This window comes from Akebia trifoliata, chromosome 3 (genome assembly GCF_017979445.1).
Source record: "Akebia trifoliata isolate Shusen 1 chromosome 3, ASM1797944v1, whole genome shotgun sequence".
In the NCBI taxonomy this organism is placed as follows: Eukaryota; Viridiplantae; Streptophyta; class Magnoliopsida; order Ranunculales; family Lardizabalaceae; genus Akebia; species Akebia trifoliata.
Window position 1 is genome coordinate 6,438,788 of NC_141377.1, and position 19,526 is coordinate 6,458,313.

General features: G+C 31.4%; 1 protein-coding gene across 1 annotated transcript; it reads right to left on the reverse strand.

Annotated features, from left to right (window-relative positions):
* Positions 1-542: 542 nt before the first annotated feature.
* LOC147405775 (NAP1-related protein 2-like) lies at positions 543-12,359 on the reverse strand. Its single transcript, XM_086433620.1, has 10 exons — positions 12,067-12,359; positions 9,214-9,336; positions 9,024-9,074; positions 8,785-8,856; positions 8,528-8,641; positions 8,369-8,439; positions 6,755-6,812; positions 6,514-6,570; positions 6,297-6,389; positions 543-952 (listed from the first exon to the last, which is right to left on the reverse strand). The coding sequence occupies exons 1-10, from the start codon at positions 12,193-12,195 to the stop codon at positions 845-847; spliced, it is 876 nt and encodes a 291-aa protein (XP_086289746.1). The 5' UTR covers positions 12,196-12,359; the 3' UTR covers positions 543-844.
* Between the last annotated feature and the right edge of the window lie 7,167 nt (positions 12,360-19,526).

The window sequence follows — 19,526 nt, forward strand, 5'->3', positions numbered from 1 at the left end:
AACCTGAAAACCCTATATTTTTCTCTCAAAATCCCTCATCTTCAAGCTCAACATCATCAACAAAGCCTTATTCCAATGATATGGGGTTGGCTAAACAAATGTCAATGTCCAAACCAAGAGTCTTTTCTTACGAGTGAATCCTTATCTGACTTCACTGTAACCATGTTCTCTAATGTATCGTACAGAGGAATGTAACTTCGACGTACAGGCTAGCAGTGAAGAAGGGAAAAAATAGGTCAAGAAGTGCAAAGTCTCGGACCAATCCATCCAGTCAACCAGACAAGTTGAAACCCCAAGCAACTCCACGGCATACATATAACCATGAATTATGAAACTAAAGGAAGGTTTCAGAATACCATTTTGAAAAGAGTCATGCTAGAGTGACCTCAACTGGAACCTCATATCGCACTTCTTGACATGAAAGCGGATAGATGCTCTTCCAATACACTTTCACGTCAAGAAATGCGATATGAGGTTCCGGCCTGAGGTCACTTCAGCATTATTCTTTTGAAAAAGAAAATATACTCTTTCCCTACCACAAATAAACCGCAATATACCCTCGTCATATAAACTCCTGACATGTTCACATAAACCCCTGACACGTTATATATACCCCCCAACAAAATAAAGAAAAAAAAAATGGAAAAAAACAGAACATATAAATACGAATGGTAGCAGTAAGTTCCCTACAAGATAGAAGATTGCTACCATCAAATATAATCAAAAGTGCCATAATCCCTTGTTATCTGGCACTTGTTGCAACTGGTAGGAGGTTTTGCTTCACATGAGGCATAACCAATGATGCAACGGAAGTCAAAAAACTTAAAATGCATGCCAGGAGATTTTAGTTGTCTTCCTCCTCGTCACCATCTTCATCGTCGTCTTGCTCATCATTGTCGTCCCCTTCAACATCATCGTCATTGTCATCCCCTTCACCATCAACGTCCTTTCCCTGACAAGAAGAGTACACATCAGAACAAAAGGAATAAAGGGAGAACTAAAAAGGTAAATGTGTCCTATTTTAACCACATTTAATTTGTCCAAACTAACATATCTCTAAGGTCAAAAGTCAACCCAGTTGAATATTCTTAGCCATGCCAATCTCTGACGTTCTTTTACAGTGATAAGCATCCAGAGAAGAGTCCACATATAGGATCATTGGTTGTAACCATTCAATATTGTTGATTTTTTCTTGCCAAAACTAACAAATTATCTCCATTTTACAGGAAGACAGAAAAGACAAAATAAAAATAATCCTCAAAAACTTCCCATCTATAATCAAACTCAAGTTAATAACACACCAAAAAAACAAAACAAAAACAAAACATAGCAAACTAGGAGACAGAAATGAAATCCACACTGCATTGAAGCACTTTACATTTCATTACTCTTTTCTGATATATAGTACTTTCCATTTCATCAAACTCTAGTAACAGATATCAAAGCATGCTAAGGAAATAAAACAAAATTGGCCTCAAATCAAGTCCAGCTTACACATCAAAAAAAAAAATTCAAGCTCTCAACACATTAACGTAGCCGTCAGCCTTCCCTGCTGGTTTCTTACCAATCCAGTCAATGACAGAAAGCTATTATTTAAGAAATCAAAATAAAGGTTGATCATAGTGGCCAAAATGGAAAATAGGTGCCCAAAATATGTTTCATAAAAATCATCAAAGCCTTCATCCATCTTAATCGACTACCCCTTAATTGATCACCTCTTTGGGCTACTCCCACGTGAAATTTGGAAACGAAATTGGGAAATGACCTCTAAAATTTTTGGGGGAAACTAATAGAAATGTACAAAGAAATGGCAAGATGGCAATGAGAAATATCAGGTAGCCATTAACTGATTGGTCTTACACTCTCAAGTAGACCACAATTATTATGAAACCATACAGGATCAACTTAAGAAATATATGTTACATGTGCAAATCAAGAGTAGACCAACTTAAGAAATATATGTTCCATGGGAAAGTGTGGATGACATGTTATCAAATTGTAATTTGACATTTCTCATTTGGGGTATTTTTGTTGCTCATTTTGGAGTTTACCTAAAACAGTGTCAGTGACACCTCATTCCAGGTAGGAGAATTCTTTAGAGGCTTCTCCCATTTGCTATCTAGTGGGAGATTTGGAAGGAGATAAATTGAAGGGGTGTTAGAAGGAGAGGTGGAAAACGTGGAAGACACTGTGATCAAAATTCAGTATGTGCTATTCAGTTGGTCTAAGGTCTTCCACTAGTGGATGGTTTTCCCTTTAGAAGACTTTGTTGTTTTTTCTTTTCTTTTTCTTGTAAGACGGGGTTGTCTGGACCCGTAGGCCCGACTAACAAGGGTGAGGCAACTGAGCACTGGCCTCTTAGAGCACCATTTCTCGCCCAAATCCCCAAGTACATGCAATACCCGACAAACCACATACCAAGTAAGCCAGGATATATCCCGGTGGGAGACTTTCATTTATACGGAAGAAAAAAAGTATTTTTAAGCTTTTTATTTGTCATAGGCATAGTCACAAAGTCGGAGTACGGGTTTAAATCAGCAAAGGCAAAACTTCGGAAAAAAACATTAAAAATGGGGAAAAAAGAGAAAAAGGTGGGAAAAAAACAATAATATATATTAAAAGTTATGAAAAATATATATCTAATGAAATTCATAAAATCAAGTTATTATCATCAAATCCCATATTTTTACATTTATGAATCACCAAATTCAATTATATATTAATCCCACATTGAAAAAACAAGAAAGTGTTTAATTTTTTTTCTATGGAAAAAAAAAAAGTGAAAAAAACAGGAATAAAATAGCATTTTTTGTCACGAAGGAAAAAAGGTCGCGTTTTTTAATCAGCAAAGGTGCAAGACGCGTTTTAAACAAATTCTTTTCAAAAAATCGCCATTTCTTGGAAGGTCATTTCAAATCTTCGATCAACTCACCATTCTAAGCATTGGGTGGAGCTAGAGCAAGAGGCAGTGAGGGCAGTACTTTTTTTAAATGTATTTTTTTTTTTTTTCGTTAAGTGGTTTCAGCTTAAGGGAAGGTTTCTTGACTACTTTGAAAAAGCTTTCCTTTTCAGGTAAAGCTTTCCTTTTCGGGTAGTCATTTGGTGGAAATCAATCAATTCTACCTGTCAGGTAGCAAATAGATAAGGGCCGGAAGTGTATACAAGATCGTCTTTCTTCGATGGATATATAACTCCATTCTTAACTGTTGTATAGTACCCGGTGATTAAAAAGGGATGCAACGGAAGAAAGAGAAAAAGAAAAAAAAAAAAGAGGGGATAATGTTTTAACAATAAGTGAAGATTATGTTATGCAAAGTCCTCCCAAGCGATTATTATATGGACACCCCTTTGATTAAGCTGTCTACCCTTGATCAGCTACAAATGCGTACACTTAAATTTTCTCTCAATCATAAAGAAATTTCTTTGATGATACATAACAGAGTGGATGCAGCAGGACAAAAGGGAAAATGCAAAGTTTTTCAATATGGATGAATATGTTTCATGGGGGAAAGGGTTAGGTTTTAGGTTCTAAATGAACTAAAACTAGGGTATAGGGACAGCATAAGTTATGGAGAGGTTATGATTGGGTCTAAGAGGGATTTTAGGTAGTGTTTTGAGATCCAAAGAGATGGTTTGGCAAGCGCAAAGGGTGTTGTATTTTTTATGGCAGCAGGGTATGATGTAAAGAGAAATAGAAAAACGATAAAGAAAAAGAATAGATGGAGCAAACGATAACAAAAAAGATGAAGAGGTACCTCGGAATCACACCAAAATGGCCTCACACCATATCCAATCACTGGAAAAATGTCAAGAAGAGAACTATTATTCCATATTGGAATCACTACAAGATGGCCTCACACATGCGCGCACGCGCGCACACACGCACACGCACATGTTAATCACAAAATCTTAGGCACGTTGGGTAGGTCATTGAATAACCTTTTATGTGACACAAAAATCTACCTAACACAACAAGCTTTGACCCCTTAAAGTAAGGCCCAAAGAAAAAATAACGTGAATAATACTTCACCTCAAATCAAACTCCAGATTAACCAAAATAAATAAACAACTCAAAACTAATCTAAAATTACTCCCAACAAAATAAATGTGATAAAAAAATTACTCCAAACCCAAATAAGACCATCTAAATGATTACAAAATTGTCATTGCAACCCGTGACTGTTGGATTGATTTGCATCTCACATTAATGTGACCATTTGAGTAGAATGTAAGACCTAAATAATAGCTACAAGTGCGACTTTTTTTTTAATCCAGAGAAAGTGGTTATAAAGCTCAAAGCTCACAGGTTGTGAAGTTGAGAAATGATGGTTTGATAAAAAAAACCAAATATAGTGAGACCAATGTTATCATATGCAACCAGTATATATGCGAAATCACATATGCCACAAAATATTTTTTTATTTAAAAATTTTTTAAAAACAATAAAGAAAAGAAAAAAGGAGAAATTTAAAAAAATCAGAAAATAAAAATAAACCTAGAACAATATATTTGGATAGCATTCATTTTCCAAATTGAATAAAATTGATTACATTTAGTCCTTTAGTAACAATAATATAAGAACTCGAGAAGCCAAATTGTCACCCCCCAAGATCCAAACTCCTCAAATCTCAAGGAGTGAACTTACCTCAAATCAAAAAATGGCTATAATTCAATTAATTATTCACTATCCATTTATCCAAATCAATCACATCATTAAGTTCACATTAGAATGGAAGTTAAATGATAAAATCTAACTATCAAATTCTATAGAAAATTCGGCTGCCTCTCATCTATAAATTGGACTTATAAAAAATTTCCTGATAAAGATAAACCTGTATAAATACATTTCATAAATTAATCTTTATCTAACCACACCCTATAGGCCTATACTTCCATGCATGCAATCCATCCTCCAATCAAGCACTATGCATAACATTTTATCCTATTATTACAAAATACTATCGAATTTTTTCCAAGAATTACCTGAATAAGAATCTTTATGATCTGTATAATAGTTCACCCTTGGGATTCAGGATAATCGTTATCCTAAATCCTGGGGCATGACACAAATAGTCGATAATGTATAAAATATTTCATGATACGAAGGTGGCCCTACTTCAATTATCAAGTTCTAGTTCTAAACACTTTAATAGTTTAATACCATGATCTTATGTTAGAATGCATAAACTCAATATTTTGAAAAAATAATAGTAAAAATAAAACTTAAAGAGAGTATATGCAAATGAAAAAATAAAAGAAATAGCTTGTAATAATGCAGGAATAGGGGATGGAAATAGGGTATTTTTAGGAGAAAGATTAAAAAAAGTTGAACTTAATACTACAATAGTTAAATCTTTTCCCATTAAAGTAATATGTCATTGCATATTCAGTATGTGATTGCATATGCCATTGATACTTTTGTATGCGTGTCATAATGATCCCAAAATCCTAAATCGCATATGCCACAATGGCATATGCGATTTAATGATAAAAAATAGCATATGCGATTGCATTTGACAATACTAAGTGAGAACACAAAGAACATATCAAAAAGAATATATATAGAAGACATGAGGGAAAGCAAATTTTTCTTCTGAATCTCAAATTTGACAAATGAATTATTCAAGCACGTATATTTTACAAAAGCTACAAGTGAAAGAGAAATTATTTGCTCACATTCATTTAACATGGGTACACCCTCATGCTCATGGTCTCCTCATAAATGTTCATCTAGCCCCCTCCAATGAAGGGAGTGAAACCACCATGAGATGGTCTCTTAGGGCATTGCCTCAATAAAAAAAACTCAAAACAAATCAAACCTCAACCAACCAAATATCTCTAGAATGTGAATGGGCACGCACACACATATCTCTAAAGAATGCTAATAAACAGGGCAGTATTTATGAACTGATAGAAGGTAGTTCATGATAAATTAAGCAGCATGAACTAGGGTCTTGAAGCAGTATGCCTAGGGTGGATTCAATTCATTTGACTGGGAAGCTTTGCATAATCTGATTTTACTAGTGAAAATAATTCATGTTCTTATTTGCTCGTATAAAATCTCTAAGAATATTAATTGAAGCTTGTGACCAATGAAGGTCAAAAACAAGATGTATGTCAATTAACTTATTTCAAAATGAATGAAGTTTCTTGAAAAAAAGGAAACAATTACGAAGTACAAAGAAGCTCAGGTGTGGCAACTCTAAAAGCTGAATAGAGAGAACCACATTCATCAGTAGTTGTAAGTATCACACATCTATATTATAAAGAGATACCAATAATCCATTTTCATTTACCTCTTCTTCTTCTTGTTCTTCATCATCATCATCATCATCATCATCATCATTATAATCATGCTCGTCTTCATCAAAATCCTCTTCATCAGCCTCCTGCGCCATTAAGGTTGCAAATTACCTCAGGAGAAGAGAAAAATATGCAGCACTAATCCCTATTGAGGTGACATGTCCTCAAAAGATGACAGAAATAAGAAAAGAAGCTGAAAAAATAACTTACATTGTTGAAATATCTGAGAGGATTGGGCCATAAATCCTCCTTGATTATCTCTGCAACCTACAATTGTAGAAGTAAAATAATAATAATAACAAAATAACATAACGGTTATGAGAAAAGAACAAATGGGGAAAGTTTCAAGAGTCATTTCAGTTCAATCCCACCAGAACTGTGATACTCGATCCGATTTTGTCAAAACCAAAGGGCAGTAAAATGAATAAAAAACATATCAGCCTAGAGTTACCTCATCATGAGACTCTTCTGCAATATCATGTTGAGTCTCACCAAACCAGTTAAAGAAGCTGCACCACAACACATAAGTTGAGAACCAGAAATTTTGTACACATAGCTAGCTATGTGCATCGTAAAAATATTGATGTAAATAATGAAAAGGTGCATGTGTTTGAAACTTAAGTTGCACAGCAATCAAAATATATGAGCTCAGCAAGGTGCAAGGTCCTTGCTGCAAGGACCCCTATATAAAAAGCACACAAATCTAGAGTGTCCGGTTTGTTAAAGAAATTACAGATATAGACAATTGAAACAAGTCCACAACCATATCATATACGCCTCCATGTAGCAAAAAGAAAGGGCATACATTCATGTAGGGCTGTCAATGGATCAAATCAGACCCAAAATCTGATCTGTTCCGATCTGATAACTTCGGGACTGGATCGAATCAGTCCCAAAATCTGCTGGTCTACTTGGAACGTAACCACACTTAGAGTACGTCTGTGGCAGGGGGTCAACCTGAGCCCGCCCACTCTCGGGCATAACCTGCTTAGCCGAGCTGACAATCACAAAACCCAAGCCTGGCTTGGGCTACATTGGGTTGGCCAGGTAGAAACAAAAGCAATACTTCATATCTGTAACATCTTTAGAAACTACAGAAGTAGTTATAAGTTAATAAATTGGGATCAGGTTCCATAGGGTTGCCCAAGGACTAAACCCATGGCAATGAAATCTGAGCCCGAGCCCATGGTCAGGTGAGCCCACCAAGCTCAGGCAGGGATAGCTGCCCCCCCTCCCAAAAAAACAAAGTCCATCATTCTCATTGAAGCTTGCCAACAGAATCATTTTTTTTTTTCTTGAAAGTGCTTTCCTATTGGATCATTACTATGTTGGTAACAGAAAAACTATTATTAATAGTCACTACAGTAATGGGGAACCAATTCGATGATCGAAATGTATATATAAATAGCCAATACATACAATTATTTTAGAGAGCTACTATTGGCACCCCAACTTTACCTTATTACATCCCAATGTCTTAAATTATTAATCACACCCCGATTAGAGATTAAAACACATACAATAATTGTACGTGTTTTCCTATTGGATCATTACTATGTTGGTCACAGAAAAACTATTATTAATAGTCACTACAGTAATGGGGAACCAATTCAATGATCGAAATGTTTATATAAATAGCCAATACATACAATTATTTTAGAGAGCTGCTATTGGCACCCCAACTTTTACTTATTACATCCCAATTTCTTAAATTATTAATCACACCCCGATTAGAGATTAAAACACACTCTTCGAACATTATGAAGGTTTAGCTCAAATTATAATCACAACAATACAAAACATTATGACACTCGTTCAAACAATCAGTAGTTGTTAACAATAATGATTAGACTCATATAAAATCCTAAACCTTGAAAATAAAAATCTAGCAAAAAAATGAGAAAGCTTCATTTGACACCCCGAGTTTTACTTATTCTCAACCATTCATTTATTTTCTTTACTTTTAATTGGGGTGTAAAAGTTAGGGTGCCCATACAAGCTCTCTTATTTTACAATATGAGGAAAAGATACCAGGGGTAAGGGGTAAAGGGCTAAGGACACCAACCTTTCTTCAGAAAAGGGCCTCTTGTTCCCTTTTCTCTCATGACTATCACCATTAGCAATGTCCTTCAAATACTGAGAATGCAAAGCAAAAACCCAAAAATTAAATTATAACTAAAACAAATATAGGTTGCCTGATGTAACAAGGATAAATATCCCTTACCATGCCTTTTTTCCACTTGATCATTGTACCAGTTATCTTAGTAGTTCCTTCGTCAGAGAAGAAAAATGTCTTGGTAAGCTTTGTATCTTCAAAGTAAGGATTGGGTTTGAAATTCTGATCATTAATAAACATCAAAATTACAGCATCAACTGAATTTCCTATTAATAGAACTTCAAAAAGATATTAAAAAGGGAAAGAAAAAAAAAAGAGCATCTATGCATGAAAATCCAAATTCCAAAATAAAGAGGCAGACTCACAAATGTAATAGAATATCCTGATTTCACATCTTTAAAATCCTCAACATTCAGAGAACTTAGGTACTTGAAAATCTGCATCAGCAAATTGGAGGCAGCCAACCATGAATTTGGGCATTAAAATCAAATCCCAAAGTCCAGTAAAAATGGGTGATGAGGAAATTTAATTTTAATATAAAACGGGGCAGAGAAAGAATTCGAGAAAAATAAGCTTTCATTTGTATTAGGAACAGGAGCCAAACCTTCTGGTCTTCCTCATTCAAAAGATCACCAAGTGCAGGATGACTAAGAAACTGCAAAATGACAACATTGCACAAGTCAACTGGATGAAAGAGTTCTTAGAAAGACAATACCAAATACCATGTCCATTGAAAAACAAAACTCTAATAATGAAAAATAAACTTGAAAGAAGATTGAGGATGGAACACGAACAGCAGTTAACCAGAAGTCAGGAATGGATTGGATGATCTCACTCCTTTTATCATAGACAGGCCTGCGTATCTCATTATACTTCTGCTCCACTTCCAAGACTTTGTCGCTTGCCTCCTCATTGACCTGATGACCACCGGCAAACACTTAATAACTTTTATAAACATCAGTGTCTAATAGAACATCTCAAAAGTTCAGTACAGAGGTAAACGCACTCAGAGTCTTTATTTCTGTATAAGTATATAAGTCATTAAAAAAACCAAGTTGGAAATACAGAGAGCCAAGGAGATCGAGGAAACCGATCATTGGTTAGTGGAAAAAGAACAAGCAAACTGAAAACATACCCATACCCATCCAATAACAATACTATCCTACAATTCCTACTTGGAAACAAAATCCTCAAAAAATAAACCTCTATAATCCTTCAGGAGCTCGGACCATGAAAAAAAAAAAAACATTTTATAACAGTGACGACATCCTGGACCTCATTCTCCCTTCATTGAAGACACTTCTGGTTCTTTACTTCCACAAAGCTACCTAGGGAAATGAGTCTCAAAATAACATAATTTCTACAGTTGAAAAGCATTGTTGCCCAATTGTGACCGACTAAAACAATGGAACTAGGAAAAATCCAATGAATCTCAAACTATGGACATAAAAAAGGTTCTCCAAACAGATCTAGCACGATCACAATGAATGAGAAGATGGTTAATAGTTTCCCCGTTGGCCTAACACCTATAGTCACCAAGTTGGGTTCTAGAATAAGTTGGCAAGGGGAAAATCCGGTTTATTTAGGAAATTAAAAAAAAAAAAAAATCAAGGAAAAAAATTAAGCTAGCGTTAGGGCTGTGTAATTGTTTCTACTAAATAGTGTTCATATACTATATCATCAAATCCCGTATCAAATTATAATAGTAAATCACCAAACTCCATATTGATATCATCCATACATCCAGAAAACATAACCACGGGTTCACAACATATTCAAGGTTTATATTGTTCAAAATATAAAAAGATTGCAATCATGAGTCCAAGTTACGATTAATCAATTGGTAAAAATCATCAAATTTAATGTCATTCTCATTATCTGGTGCTTCACCGGTAAAATGGTCACTATCATCTTCATGAGTGCTATCTCCTCTTACTAATGCATTAAGATCATCTTTCATTTTTTTTACTGATTTAATCGTGAAGTTTGCAATTTAATTGCAAAGTTGGCAAAAGTCGCAATTAAACCGGTTAAGGAAAAAAGTCATGATTTAATCACGACTTTTTTAATAAGTCACAAAACTTGATGACTATGCTAACACATGGAAACAAAAATCTATAATTAACTTTTTTCATGAAATAAGATGTCAATAATCAAAACTTTGTGTAGAACAACCTTTCCCAACAGAAAAAGAAAAAAAAAAAAACACCATAGATGGTACTTCGAACACCAAAATAAAAGCACAAAATATGATATCCTAGTATGAGAAAACGATAAGCTGAGAAAAAGGACCCAAGTATGAAGAAACCTCTATGATTACACACCATTAACTGATGAATCAACATCCAAGAAAGTGACAGAACAATCCCAAACTGATGAATCATCATTAAATGGGGGAGAAAGTAAGAGAACTACAATTCAAATACTAGTAACCAAAGCAATTTTTCAATCATTCATATTCCTTCCAAAATCAAAATCTCAAGAGACACTATCCCCATACAGGAGCATAAAACCCTTAATCATGCAGTATTTCTTTATTATATGAAACAAAGAACCACGTAATATCGTTGAGATGAATGTCATTGCACCAAAAGTTTTCCCAAAGTGAACCCTATCCTTGCACCCAACTTTGAATCTCAAGCCTTTAACAAAGGAAAGGAACACTGAAACTCCCCAAATTCGCAAGGAAAACAAACAATTTACACTCCCACCCAAAATTAGGAAAGTACTTCTATGAGTAACTTTTCTCCACAAACAAGTGACTTCCTATCTATCCCCGTGACCACTTCCCCAAGAGCAGTGAATTCATTTATTTATATTTTAACATCTTGAGCCCTAAGCCACCACTATTCTTAGAACAACATACCATCTTCCAATCACTAAGTGATACTAACAAGCCTCCACAAAATCATCCCACAAACTAAAAATTGAAAAGAAAAATAGGCCTTTATATCCACTCTCACTATTAAAGGAGAGCACAATCTCACAACATCTAAGTTAGATAATCTCGATTATAATATGAGGAAAAGTTTGCAGAAATGTGTGAGCAAACTTAAAATAAACAAAAGAAAAAGGGAACATAAATTTCACCCTTCAATTATTCCCTTCCGATGAAAATTTTCACAATGTGCAAGAAGGTTTTTTTTTTTTTTTTTTTAAGTAGAAATTGTATTTTGGATACTACATTGAGTTTGATTTTTATATATTCTCTTCCTTATACTACTGCTTCTGAAATTATAGTAAGAAACTGATAGTCAGATTCCCATTCCTCTAAATATATAGTGGTGCAACAATCTCTTTCAGTCTCTCTTTGGTTGATAAAAGAGGGACTGTACTACAGAAGATTAATAATTCTACATTAATCTATGAAAATGAGATTACTTGAACAAAGATCTTTAATAGCTGAATCCAACTAATAGAACCCAAAAAAAAAAAAACATTTTTTTCGTTCAATTGAGAAACAACCTATGAAAAATTGAAAATTCAAGTCCATTACTAGCGAAAATGAGATATTAAAAATAAAAATAAAAATTCTCTGCAAAACAACAATAATAGGTTAGCACCCTATCTCTCTTTTTCGCAACTGAACCAGAATATTACCTAAAAATAATCGCGGAAACAATCGAAAACAAACAAAAACACAATACCTTCTCGAGTTCGTCTTGTAATTCTTGCAATTTCTCGATTGAGAGGACGAGCTCGCCATCAATGTGATCTGAATCTTCTTCCTCAACTCGCTCTGCAACTTTCAATTTCTTTCCCTTATCTGCAACCATCTTCGAAGAAAAAACCCTACTTTTTTTTCTTTCTAATCTTCTAAAACCCTAATTTATCAAAGAGGAAGTGAAGAAGGAAAGATAGAGTGGTGGCGGAGTGAGGGTTAAGGCGTCTCTGAAACAAATATGATAGTGGCGAAGGCGAAGTGTTGTTTGTATAAATAGGTTCTATTAAATGGATTCTTCGTACGTCGGTGGGACCCACATTGTGGGTCCAAGGGGATCGTCGTCGGATTAAGGGTTTTCTGTGATCGAATCCTGAGGGATTACTTCTTCGAGTTGGATTCCACGTTTCCTTTAAAAAAATATAAAATAAATAAAAAGACGCGTGGAATAATAATAAAAAGAGAGTAGTAACCCAAGATGTAACCTCAAATCACACTTCTTGTCGTGAAAGTGAATAAAAATTTATGATTTCCATACACTCTCACAACAAGAAGTGCGATGTGAGATTCCAACTTAAGATCACTTTAGCATTATTAAAAAAATAAGTAATGCTAAAGTGACTTCAGAACCTCATATCACACTTCTTAACATGAAAAAACATCTATGATTCCTACCACTTTCACGTCAATAATTGTGATATGAGATTTCATCTTGAGGTCACTCCAACACAACTCCACAAAGATACTCATCTGGCATGGCATGTACATGGAACTATAAATTTTTCTTAAGTATCTCGAGAAAACAATCTTTGGTTCCGTGCACATATCATATCAATTCAATATGTTCGAGTATGTTTTTCCAAAGTGATGTTAACATCTACTTAAAGGGTACACCTTAAGATGCATCAAATACACCTAAAAAAAAAAAAAAACCTTTACTTCATAAAATGCCCTCAAATGCTTATTTCGAAGGTGTATTTAATGTATCTTAACATGTGCCTTGCAAGCACACCTTAATAAAATCCTTTTTTTTTTTATTCAATTCAGCACGACTCTTTTTTTTTTTTTTTTAAAGTGATGATATGCACTCTTGACCTAGGCTTTTGTAAAAAGAGACTATAAAATGACTAAAAAGTCCTTTTCTTCAACCTTTCGCAAGATTTCCTTGGTTGTCTCCGCAAAATTGGTCATCTTTAAGTTGTTATCTCTAGGTTAAAGTATATTTAACTCCTTCAATTTTGTCTTCAATGTGTCATAGAAAAACCTTGACTTTTTTAATCCAAAAAGTCCATTATTCTCTAGCAAATCCTATCATGTTCTTTATGTTTGAAAGTTGAAGAATATGGAATCTTGAGATTAAAGATGACCCTAAATATGATTCCTTTTCAAATTGTTATTAAATCTTGTATTCAATGCCTTGTAGAAATCCTTGATTTTTTTTATCAAATATCTATTTTTTTACTTCTCTAAAAAAAAATCTTTTTCTTGACGATTAAAGGTTGGAAAAGATAAAATCTTAAGAAGGTTGAAGATTAGAGTTAAAAACCTTTACCTAGTTAATGTTGAAGATTAATCAGTTTTGAGGAGTAGAAGATCAAAGTGGTTTTTCTAGAGGTTAAACACGCATGTCATTAGTATGAATTTTGAAAACACGCGTGGCTTTAATGTTGATCCAAAAGTGAAAGGATATGCATAAATCACCTTTCATTTTTTACGTAGCGTGAAACAATTGAAGAATAACTAAGAAAATTTGGAATCTAATATAAAAGAGAACTTTATTGATTCAACAATGCCTTTGCATTACAGTTACGAACGGTCCTATATATATATATATATATATATATATATATGGGTCCCGTTCAACACCTTACACTTAACCCTACACTTTACCAAATATGTTTTGTCCTACATGGGTTAAAAGTTTTGGAATAGGCTGATTTTTGGTGATGATGATCTCTATGGTGAGGAGATGATCACCAAAAATCAACCCATTCCAAAACTTCTAACCCCATAAAAATGATTTACAAAAAATGGACAATCCACGATTTTTCAACTTGTAAACATTGGGCTAGAAATTTCGGAATGGGCTGGTTTTTGGTGAGGTTGATCTTCTAATCGTAGAGATCATCCTCACCAAAAATCAGCACATTCCAAAACTCATAACCCATGTAGGATAAAACACGTTTGGTAAAGCGTAGGGTAAAGTGTAGGGTGTTGAACATTTCCCTATATATATATATATTCCAAATAAAACATGAAAATAATTAAAAATAGTAAAAACAAAATATGCATGGAAATAGATATTACTTAAACCTATAAGTAAGGCATAATCGACGGTACATAATTTTGACTTCAATAAGTAAGGGTATTACAAAACCAAAATTTTCCTAAAACGGTAAATTGCTTTTAAAAAATGTGTAAATGAAGGAATTAGATGTAAAAATGAAAAGATTGCAGCATAGTAGATCTTAAAGATCTAGACGTTTCCATCCAATAATGGGTCTTGTCATATGATTTTGATTTTGAGGCCCCGCGAACCATATTGACAAAAAACTGTGTTTTTATTTTAAAAGTCGCAATTAAATCACAATTTTTCCACACACACAAAAAAACACAAAGTTTTTGAAAAAATCGCACATTATTTTTGTTTTAGTATTTTTTTTTAAGTATATATATTTTTATACTTAAAACAATTATTTTTACTTTTTAATATATCCAATGTTTTCCTGACTATATGGGCCTTTTTCGATTTTTTCAAAGTTTTCTCTTGTTGAATTATTCCCGACTTTGTCACTATGGTACGAGCCCATGATTCTACCATTTTTCATACATCAATTTTAATTCATCTTTTAGTGATCCTAACTTAAAAATTATAGAGAACTTCTATCTCAAAACCAACTTTTTCTTTGAACCCTAATAGACAAATTTCTTTTTAAATACTCCCTAACTTTTGTGAATAACTAATAATCAAGTTAATATACATAGTTCAAACCATTGAGATCAAACTTTGATCAAATTGTTGATATCAACCTTTTTACAACCATCAAGATCAACTATTATAAATCATCAATCACGAAGCTTGGACATGAATCGATGAGGAGGGGCATTAAGAAAGAAAGATTTTACAGATTGGATTGTTAAGTTACCTGTAAAAAGTTGAGGTACAATTTAGAAATAAATCCCTATTGTAGGGTCTACCACATCCACATGACTTATAAAGAAGTTGTAAGTTGGATAATGGCTTTACTCTTAAGAGTACAAGATATTGACTCTTTATAAAATCATTTATTGCAAAACCCTAACTCTAGAAGATATCACTGAACCCTAACAGTTTCATATTGTTTCCAACATATATGGTACCATTAAATCAAGTTATTGGCTTTTGTCCAACAACCTACTCTATAGGTATAGATAAATGGTCAACATCCAATGATGGAAAGCACTTGACTTGCGTTAGATGGGACAATATAATATGATGAACTAATAATGTGAATCTTTAATGAATCATCTTGATATTTAAAAATATACTAATGCTGGAGTGACACAAATGAGGACACGGGGGGTGACACAAATGATGTGGTGGAGCACACATAATCTTAGATGCTTTTTTACTTGTATCTCATGGAAAAATATCTATGGTCACGTAATTTGTATCACCCCTATGTCCTTTTTTGTATCATCTCGACATGACTATTAAAAATATTGAAAACAATTATAACCATTTTAGATATAAAGTATAAAGTAATTTTTAGAGAGTGGATAGAAACTTTCTTTTATTTATTTATTTTTTAAATTTAGATTTTTATTTAAAAAAATATTTAGTTAACCCAAATAAGTTTTTTTACTTATCAACTTTAAAAAGTGAAAATAAAAAATTAAAGAGTATCCAAGCTTACTTTTTTTTATTTAGAAATATTACTTTGTCCAATCAACAACAACGACTTGATGCTTTATTGTGAATATGATTCATCATCTTGGTCGACAAAAATGACATCTTGGTATGATGCTATTTTTAAATAATTTCTATTAACATATGATTTATTCTATTTATCGTTAGAATAAATTGAATTTACATCTAAATTTTTTAAATTATGGGTATCTTGTTATACATTCGTCATTCATCATTTTCCATACAAATTATCGAAATGGATCACAATCATCATTATAAAAAATAAATAATAAAAAAAATAGTTAATTTAAAAGAGGTGAAGAATGGTATTTTGGGTACTTTAAAACTTTTGTCAAAGATGGCGGTATTTACTTAGAAAAATTGCTTACTCCATTTTGGGTATGTAGAAAGAAAATCTCATATTAATATACATTAACAAATGATTTGTTAGGCAAATGATGTATTGACAAATCATTTTCCACTATTTGAGCGCATCATGAAAAATCACATAGAAAATATTTTTATGTTCTTTCATTTAAATTGAATTGTATATATATATATATATAACCAAACGGACGTGCACAAAGGGTTTACTTGAAATTTAAAATATTGATTATATAATTAAAAAGGATATTTTTGTAGTTTTAAAAACTAACTACATAGATATAAGGTCGTCGATTGCAATTTTATGATTTTTGATCAAAATAACCTTTTGTTTATATACTCTACCTCCTTAAAAAAATAAGTTAATTTTCTTACATTTTTTTTTTTTTTGTTAAAATAATTAAGGGACAATGCTTGTAAAGGACTCTTTATTAAGAATATATACTGAACAGTCCCCTAGTAAAGAATACAGACCATTAAGTATCACTTATTAAAATATTAATATTAATAATCTATTGAAGATTTTTTTAAGAAAAATATTGTAAATACCCTTGTAACAACTTTACAAAGTGGTTTTATCTAAAAATATACGGAGTCAAATTAAAAACTTGCCCAAATTATTTTGTTATCAATATTTCAGTGAAAAATAAAAATAATTTTTTTATTTATTAAAAATTATCTATAAATTCAATATAATTTTATTTGAGTCAACTTGCTAATTTTTTTAGTTGAATCAATCCGATGAAAATTCACGTTGAGTTTTAAAATTATTCTTTAATTATTTAAAATTATTTTCATATTTTAATGAATCTAAAATACATAGACCAAATCAATTTAATGATGATGATACGTGACGTAATGATAAAGCGAAAAGAAAACAAGATATATTTTTTTTTCATTGATCTATAATAGATGATCATAGTTAATGGGCACATCATTAATTTTAAAACACGGGAGTAGCTCAAAAATTATCAAATAAACACATTTTTTTAACCTCAAAAATAGTCGAAAGGGTAATTACAATATTTTCATTTCAAAATTTTATTTTAGACTAATATTTAATAAAGTGAGTACTAAAGACTCCATATTTTTTATAAGGGACTTTTTGGTACATATTTTTTAAAAATAGATTTTTGTGGTCATTGTCCCAAAAATTAAAAAACATTTTCTAAACACATATCCTCTACCTTATTAAAAACAAATTGATTTTTCATAAGTCAATAACTTAATAATTAATTATTTAAAAAATATTAATTTTACGCTATTTTTAGGAGTTTCTCTTTCCTGAATCACTTATGCATTGTTTTTCAACTAACATGTCTCTTCTTATTTTAAGGAGTCATATTTTTCTTACGACCCTTTTGACATATGCTCTCTAACATGGCATAGGCTAGAACCATATATTTTCTCGGGATACACATTGTACGACTCCATAAATATATGCGATTGTGTATCTATTAGGATAATTGATTAAAATTATTAAATAATTCTTTAAAATTTAATCATATAAAAAAATTGATTTAAAAAATTAGAATGAAATTGTTCTAAGGGATCCAAACACATTTTCTACTTTTGATGAACGAAAATATAATTTCACAATGATTTCTAAAATCATAATTATACACATTTCAAATATTTGTTTGCACGCATATAGACAATCATATGACAAACAAACAACACATGCAAGTGAATGCAATTTCTTATTTTCCAATCATATAAATTTAAGTAAAGTCAATGATAACCACACAAAAAATAAATGCAAAAATGAAAGACTACCATTTAATAGCCACCAAGGTGATTTTTCAACTTAAAAAGTTTAATTTGATATCAATGACTGTGAAGTACTCTAGCCCGAACTTGTGTGAAACTTACTCTAATTTATTTTATTATTTATCAAATTATATCATTATGATCTCATATCATTATCTTTGAATATAGGATATGGTCATCTTCAAGATACTAAGTCATAAAATATTAAAACTTTCTCAATATTGATATTTGACACTTAGGTTTAGTACAAATGAATTTATTTACAAAAAAAGACCAATAGTTAGACTATATATCCAATTCCATGTTTCAAATCTTCAATCCAATTAAAATAAGAAAAAAATATTCAAATTTTGTGTTGTTATAAGTTTACCACCCGAATGTATTGTAAATAACTTTGAGTTGTTAGAGTGAGAAAGAATCGTATAAATAATAGAGAATAAAAATAGAACTAAAATAAGACTAAAAAGATTTCTTGTTTGAAATATATTTATTGTAAGAATGAAATGAATCAATAGAACAATTATTTATTTTACTTTGAATATTAATTATAAATCATATTAATTTAAATACATGTTTGTTTGAATCATTATTAGAAATTAAGAACTAAATTATATTTAATCATAATTTAATGTTAATATTTCATGATATTTAATTTAAGATTTGAGAAAAAACTAATAATTAATATAATAACAAAAAAATCTATGAAGAGTCAATGCCATTTGATCTAATTCGATTTTTTTTCAAATAATAAAAAATCTTATTAAAAACATTGAAAATTTTTGTAAACAAAATGACAAATTGACTTGTTGACAATCACAATTCTTTATAAAAAAATTTTAATTTTCTATATAAGAAAGACAAAGAATCAGATATTTTTTTGAAGAAACATCAGTCTTTGATACCTTTAATATTTTAAAATTATAAGAAAGTGTTAAAATATATGGAGTCTATTTAAAATCTTATTAAAAATATTGAAAAATTTTGTAAACAAAATGATAAATTGACTTGTTGACAATCACAATTCTTTGTAAAAAAATTTTAATTTTCTATATAAGAAAGACAAAGAATCAGATATTTTTTTGAAGAAACATCAGTCTTTGATACCTTTAATATTTTAAAATTATAAGAAAGTGTTAAAATATATGGAGTCTATTTAAAATCTTATTAAAAATATTGAAAAATTTTGTAAACAAAATGATAAATTGACTTGTTGACAATCACAATTCTTTGTAAAAAAATTTTAATTTTCTATATAAGAAAGACAAAGAATCAGATATTTTTTTGAAGAAACATCAGTCTTTGATACCTTTAATATTTTAAAATTATAAGAAAGTGTTAAAATATATGGAGTCTATTTAAAATCTTATTAAAAATATTGAAAAATTTTGTAAACAAAATGACAA

Bases quoted from the DNA above. Each gene is read 5' to 3' on its own strand.
- LOC147405775 (XM_086433620.1), bottom strand. From the start codon at position 12,195: ATGGTTGCAGATAAGGGAAAGAAATTGAAAGTTGCAGAGCGAGTTGAG. The intron at 8,440-8,527 runs GTAAGGGATATT...TTGCATTCTCAG, and splicing joins TCAAGTGGAAAAAAGGCATG to TATTTGAAGGACATTGCTAA. The intron at 953-6,296 runs GTAAATGAAAAT...TCTTCTTGTCAG, and splicing joins AAGAACAAGAAGAAGAAGAG to GGAAAGGACGTTGATGGTGA.